General features: G+C 36.2%; 1 protein-coding gene across 1 annotated transcript; it reads left to right on the top strand.

Moving 5' to 3' along the window:
• The first annotated feature begins 219 nt into the window (after positions 1–219).
• LOC149030167 (sister chromatid cohesion protein PDS5 homolog C-like) lies at positions 220–4,228 on the top strand. The gene is made up of 5 exons (XM_089144671.1): positions 220–1,342; positions 2,372–2,419; positions 2,535–2,598; positions 3,190–3,271; positions 4,052–4,228. Exons 1-5 carry the CDS (start codon positions 421–423, stop codon positions 4,226–4,228), a joined length of 1,293 nt encoding a protein of 430 aa, XP_089000797.1. The 5' UTR covers positions 220–420.
• Positions 4,229–7,161: the final 2,933 nt, after the last annotated feature.

The raw sequence follows: 7,161 nt of genomic DNA, 5'->3' as shown, positions 1-7,161 counted from the left end.
CTTAATTAACTTTATTGGATACCTCAGGGAGGCAGATGCAAAGTATCCATTTCTTTGGACTAAAAATGACAGAGATCAAACCTCAGGGGTCCAGGTGAAAATTACCCTTAAGAAATTGATTGGTTTGATTTTTGTACTTCGCATTCTATGTCTATTTAAAGAGAAAAAAGAGGGTTTACCGTTTACCAAAAAAAAAAAAAAAAGAAAAAAGAGGGAAAATTCAAATAAACGCTAAGACGAAACACCACCGGTTCCGGCGGAGCGAAGAACGCCTGGATTCTTTCTTTTCGGGATTCTTGTTACATTTCTTTTTAAAGCCCTAGTAGGGTTGTTGTAGTTTCGTCGTCGTCGATCTTATTCTGGTTTTCTAGGGTTTTAGTGTTCTTGAACTTGTAAGTTTACCTCTAAACTTTCAAGGATATGGAACGGGAAGAAATGGTGTTTGGGAAAATATTCCTCGAAGTACTTATGAAGGAGTTTGGAAAGAGACTTGTTCATCCTCCTTCTAGTGACCATAAACTCTTACATCTTCTTGACCAAGCTTCGTATTTCCTATCATGGGTAGGCCAATCGCCATCACATTCAATGGAAAAAGCACTTTGCCAACTGAAGAAGGCACTGGTGGCTGATGATCTTATGAGTCACTCGAATATTCTTGTCAAAGTTACAGTTGCATCTTGCATTAGTGAGGTCACAAGCATATCAGCACCAGTTTCTCCATATGATGATGAACAAATGAAGAAGATATTTCGGTTGATTGTTGATGCATTTCAGGGATTATCTGATACGTCTAGTGTTTTATATTCTAAGAGAGTCTCGATTCTTGTTTCCATGGCAAAGGTTCGATCGTGTGTTGTAATGCTGGATCTTCATTGTGATGCCATGATTCTTGAGATGTTCGAACATTTCTTGAATTGCATAAGGGATTATCACCCGGAACATGTCTTCTCTGCCATGGAGACAATTATGACCCTTGTGTTAACGGAAAGTGATGGTGTATCTGTTGAGCTTATTTCCCTCCTCTCAGATAGTTTCAGGAAGAAAGAAGAGTATTTTCTGCCAATTAGGCAAAAACTTGCCGAGAAAGTAATTAAAAACTTTCTGGATAAGACTCACCATACGACAGTTGTTGCTGCTGAATGCAATAAAGTGTCAGTGATGACCAATGGTGATTCTTTAACATATCCTAGCTTCCTCCAAAAGAAGCCCGAATGCAGCTATCATAATACTGATAAAGCCAAAACTAGGGATACAGCAGTGAAGATCGAACCTGATAATTTGGAATCCAAGATGGTGGTCAAACCAGAAACAGAACCAGGTCAAGCTACAAAGAAAACAAGAGGTAGGTGACTTATTTCTTTGATGGTTTCTACAGAAAGTTCTATTGGACATATTATTCTATTATGTATAGAGATCTTTCATTGTACTTCTTCTTGACTGTTGAAATTCTTTCACTAATCTTTTATTGCTGTAAATATTTAATTGCCTTGGACTAGGATACTTGATGTAGATCATAACCCCACATATACCTGTAGAAAAAATTCACAAAATCAGCCTAGCAAGGTTGTGAGATGTGACTGCTACGAGGGGCTGCATAGTCCAATGATGTTTGAAGTTTCTGTTGTTTCAAGGGAGCATCACATAAGCTGGCCTTGCTGTGAATAGAAGCATTTTAATGAAGATAGCTAAGACTGAGATATCCCATCTGAGATAGGTGTAAGAGTAATAGTTCATCACTGCAGCCATGACCATTGAGTTTCTTTCTACTGCTCATGTCCTTGCTATGACCACATCCAATATTCTCCTGGCAATTGCATTCTCTTGACTTTCTCTGTTTTTTCATTCATATATATCAATTTTGTCCCCCCTTTACCATATCTGGAAACTGAGTTTACAGGTTTCCAAATAAATTTGATTGGCTTACATTGAATTAACAGTTCAATTAGAATCATTTTAGGTGATCTGCGAATCCTCACTCATTTCGTGCAATTGTTCATAATGCAACAAACGTTAGGCTGTAAGTGCTAAATAGAAAAGATAAAATAATTATAACTTTGCAGGCACTTTTACGTGACAATTAAACCATCCACATTCCCTCCCTCCCGAAAATGTAGGCAACCCAAGTGGAGGTCAATATGTTTGTGCAACAAATGCAAACAGAGTTCCTTTATCAATAAATCATATCACTTACAAGTGTGTGTATATATATATATATATATTCCTTTCTTTGTCAAATATCTGTGTCAATCTAAAGGCTCAAGATTATTTAATTTCTACTATTTTGCTCCAATCTTCATGGTCTGTAGTGAATCAGGAAATTCTTTAGGATGATATCATTATTGTCTAATCATTTGATATTTCTCCACAACAGAAGTCCAGAATCCACTGGAGAGAAGTTTTGGCAGCTCCGAAAACAGAGGTACTTATTGAATTAGAACTACTACCTGCTATGAGTGGATACACAATCACTACCACAAACCAACTTGTTGTTCCTTTTATGTGTTCATTAGATTCTTCTTTTGGATGGGCTGTAGCTGAGGAAAAAAAATATTTTATTGAAGCATGGAAACGAAAGGAAAAGACAACAGCAGCATACAAGTAAGACAGTTTAAGTTTCCCCTCTGGAAGTTCTTCATCTGAGTTAGCACATCTCTTTGATGAGGTTGCATTGACTTCTAATACTGAGTTTTGCCTAGTGTTACGATTGTTGATTCTGTCATGGGAATTTTATTAAGTAAAATGTTCTTACAATGAAGCCGAGACAATAGCAAAACTATATTAAATCTTCATGCTTTATGTATAGACATTTTCAACTACATTGCAATGCCCTGGCCCATTTATTATGAAAAACTACAATGTTTTAGACTCTCAAATTTTACCCATAGTCTTCATTTTTCTGTTTGAAAACTGGCAATGATGCCCTTAATCTTCATTACTGATTTACTTCAAAATCCCAACTCTGATGGTTTGACAATCTAAGGTAGCACAGCATTGATCAACTATGATAGTTTTATTTAATATGCTGTAAGTTCTAACTATTAACTGATTTAACTGAACTGATGTTGTGAACAAAGATAATTGTTATAGAAATCAGAATTGAAAATTTGTACTTTTCTAAAATGGTATTTCTGCTTTTTTTAGCATTTTGAACTCTGTTGAGCTTGCTTATTAATCTTCTTTTATTAACAGGGATGATAAAATCCTGCAAGCCATTGAATCATGGGAGAATAGCAAGAAAGCAGCTTTGGAAGCTGAGCTGAAAAACATTGAGGTAAACAAGTTTCCATTTCTTGAGTTTTATGCAATGAATGAGAAGATCCCCTTATGCCTGCCATGCAACTGCAAAGATGGTATGAAACGTTTCTGCTATCAATGGTCTCCACCTAGACACTGGGTTTGAGTCTGAAACAGTCCTTCAGCGAAAGCATCGGTAAGGCTGAGTACCTTATGACCCTTCCCTCTCTCCACAGTGGTGGGAACCCTGTGCACTAGGTACGCCATTTTGATCTCGGCTAGAATTTGAATTTGTTCGACAAGTAAGCATGAGTCTATCCCAATCCATTGAGCTACTCCTGGGCACAGTTTTGAATTCTTTTCTCTTTTGATCCTTGGGGAGCTAGTTGAATCTGATTGGGCTTAAGTTTGCCTTGTTAAGTCCCAAACCTACTCAGCCTATGTGCTCCTTTACAGCGTAATCGTTCAGCATATCAGACACAACTTTTGTCATTGAATAATTATTTGAAAACTGAACTGAAAATATTTATTGTGAAGATTCAGTCAGTGAGTCATCCTTGATTCATACTGCATTTTGGGAGTTAAATATTCCCGAGTATTTAACCATAAGCTGATGATTCAGGTTTTCCTACAATTAATTGCTCAATGCTTTCTTTAATGGTCCTCAAATTTCAGAAACTGCTTTTTCTCTTTGAAGCGTACCAAGAACTTTTCTCAAAATTTCGAATAATAAATACACAAGTTTTAGTCTTAAATGTGTTATGAATCACTTTGATTGAGTTCATATTGGCTTGAAAAGGACTTTGGTGGCATACAGGAACGACTAGGAAGGGAGATGGATCTAGTCCACAGGGATGCAGAAGAAACGAGGGCAATGCTCAAAATAAAGTTTGGAGATGACATTTTCAACGCAACGACACCAATTTATGTGCTGCTTGCAATTGGTGCAGGTCTACTGATTTTTATTTTGACGATTCTGCGTATTCAGACCTAATCAGAACCAATCATGTTTTTTTTCCAAATTTGCTATCTTTTACATTTCAACTTAAACATTGGTGATTTTCAGTTCAGAAATTGTTTGATTTGATTTTGGTACCTCATTCCATAATAAGTGATTTTTGGTACCTCATTCCTAAATCCTAATTATATGTGCTCCTCTCCTACGAATCGTAAGCTACAAAGAAAAGGTCTTCATTGAATTTGTTGAAATCCCCACATAGGAAGTGTTAAACTTAGAAAGTGAACATATTCTGTTTGAATACTTCTATGAAGGATGGAAGAGGTTCAATCTTTCTCAGTTTTTGGTGGAACAAAACATTCAATTCCCGCCACCACGCTTTTGCAAGGTGAAAAACTGTTTGAGAGGGTAAATCCGAATGACATTTAATTTGAATAGAACTAAAACCTATTAAGGAATGAAAGGACTCAAACAGTGAATATATATATATATATATATATATATATATATATTTTTTTTTTCGGATGAATGAAGAAAGAATGTAAAAGGGGAAATAAGGAGGAGGGGAGCAGCCCTTAATTAAGGTGCTAAAAAAAAAAGTCCTTAGGATGTCACCAGACACTAGCAGGGGAATGGGGAAGCAAGTGGAACCTAGAAGAGATCAAAGCCAATGGCATTCCAAATCGTGTTTGAAGATCTGGAGTTGGAAGCTTATCTTCTTGGGTAGACAACATTAGGGGAATAGCCAGGATTCAACATGGGGGTCAAGTAATGAGAATCCGAATCATCCTGTCACTGATGCTTTTTCACTATACATATTGTGTGGGGCCCATATGAGACTTGCCTTTAAATTATATTTAGACGGCCCATACATATTAAAAATATAAGCAAATTGTCAAGAATGATAATTTTACCCTTATAAAATATAAATAAATTAAAGCATGGGAATTGCTAACATAACAACAAATATACATATATATATATATATATATATATATATATATATATATATATATCTTTCAAAATCAACACTTAAAAAAAAAAATGATTGCAACAGTAATTAAAAAAAAAAAAAAAAAAAAAAGGCTAATTGCAAATCAAATAAATCATGGTAGTTTGTGTTTTTTTTTTTTTGGGTGGGTACAGAAAGGGGGTCAGATTACCTAAAAGGCACGAAAGGAAAATGAGTAGACTAGGTCCTCCCTTAAAATTTCTCTCAAATCTGGAGGGGCTTCAGTAATGATTATCAACCCATCTTCTGCATTAATCAGTATCTTTGTGAGCCAATTTGCTGCCCTGTTGAAATTTCTTCCAACATGTCCAAAGCGGACGTGTCCACGTGATACAAACAAATAGAGTATCTCGTTAACTAGACTTCCAAAATTATCCAGGGTCTAAACATTAGGTTCAAACATCAAGATCGCCTTCTTAGAATTAGATTCTAACTGCAAGGGTCATGCTCCCAAATTCAAAGCAAAATCTAACCCCTTCCCAAATAGCTAACAGTTCTACTTCAGTCACTTGGCATACTTGAATCCGTTGGGCATACTTCCCATTTATATTGATTGTTGCATCTGTATCATATTTAAACCATCCTTTGCTTGGGCATCTCCAACATCTGTCATTGGAATCCTTCCCTAAGTGTTGTGTCAGCTTTAGACAAGAATGCCAAGCTTCCTTAACTCTGTTGTAGTATGCTTCAATGATTTGTGCACCATTTCTTGGCCTTGAAAAATCTTCCTCATTCAAATCTTCATTTCTCTAGAGCCACATGAAATATTAGGCTCCTACAAATCTTCCTTAGCTCTTTACTGCATTCATACACAAGCTGCAACAGTCATTGTCTTGAATCCTCAAGTATGTCTTCCTTTCATTAGTTGAAAGCCGGTCTCTGGAAACTAACCAAAGGAACGTACAAAATCTGCTGGGTAGTTTCAATTTCCATAATTGTTCCTAGTATTTCAACAAAAACCCCTACATGAGAAATGATTCCTTCAGCTACTAAGACACCATAAGTAGATTGAACCAAAAATATACCCTGTTCCAAATTGGAAACCTTTTGAGATCTAATTGAGTTGTAGATATTTTCTGGTAGCAAGCTCACAAAACGTGATTCCCTCCATGTCCTTCATCTATGATGAATTGATTTATTGTGTCTCCTACAATGGATGTTGGATTGGATCTTTTGCCATTGCTTCCAAAGGTCCCTGGTTTCAAGCCATTGGTCCCTCCAAAAGAGAGCTTTGCTACTATCGCCAATGATAAATCTATAATGCTCTCTCATCTTAGCTTCAGTAGTAGATATGGCTTTCCACAAAGGAGAGTCAAACACTAAAATTGTAAAGGGTGTTCTCCTTCTATGTGTCCCATATTTTTCCTTCAAGATTGTTTGTCAAACAATATTTTGTTGTAAAACTCCCCAAACTAGCTTCATAATAAATGCTTCATTCATCCAAATTAACTTCTTAAAGCCAAATCCACCTTCTACCTTTGGTCTCCATAAACTCTCCCAGTTCGCCAAGTGAGCCCTCTTCCATTGAGAAGTATTTCCCCAAATAAAAGCCCTCATTGTTTTTTCTACTTCTTGCAAAATCCCTTTAGGGATAAGCACAGATTGCATTGAGTAATAGGGAATGGTTGACACCACTAATTTGGCAAGAACAATTCTTCCTGCCAAAGAAAGCAAAATTGCATTCCAATTTGAGAGTCTCTCTTTAACTTTTGTAGCTATGTAATTAAAACTACCGTTCTTCCTTTTACTGTAGTTGGTAGGTACCCCTAGGTATTTACCCAAATCATCTGTAATGGTAAAACAACTGACTTGGGCAATAGATTTTGCTGTTGAATTGCAAATATTTTTAGAGAACAAAATATGAATTTTTTCTATACTTACTTTGCTTACTAATGCCTGATAGAAATTATCTAGGCATGCCTTCACAATAGTCATTTGTTCAATTGAAGCTTTTGTA

The sequence above is a fragment of the Hakea prostrata genome, chromosome 1 (genome assembly GCF_041222555.1).
Source record: "Hakea prostrata isolate BN-2017 chromosome 1, UWA_Hpros_2, whole genome shotgun sequence".
NCBI lineage: Eukaryota > Viridiplantae > Streptophyta > Magnoliopsida > Proteales > Proteaceae > Hakea > Hakea prostrata.
Note: the sequence above shows the minus strand (reverse complement) of the source record. Positions and strands in the feature narration are given on the sequence as shown.

Bases quoted from the DNA above. Each gene is read 5' to 3' on its own strand.
- LOC149030167 (XM_089144671.1), top strand. From the start codon at position 421: ATGGAACGGGAAGAAATGGTGTTTGGGAAAATATTCCTCGAAGTACTT. The intron at 2,420-2,534 runs GTACTTATTGAA...GATGGGCTGTAG, and splicing joins TGGCAGCTCCGAAAACAGAG to CTGAGGAAAAAAAATATTTT. The intron at 2,599-3,189 runs GTAAGACAGTTT...TTTTATTAACAG, and splicing joins AAGACAACAGCAGCATACAA to GGATGATAAAATCCTGCAAG.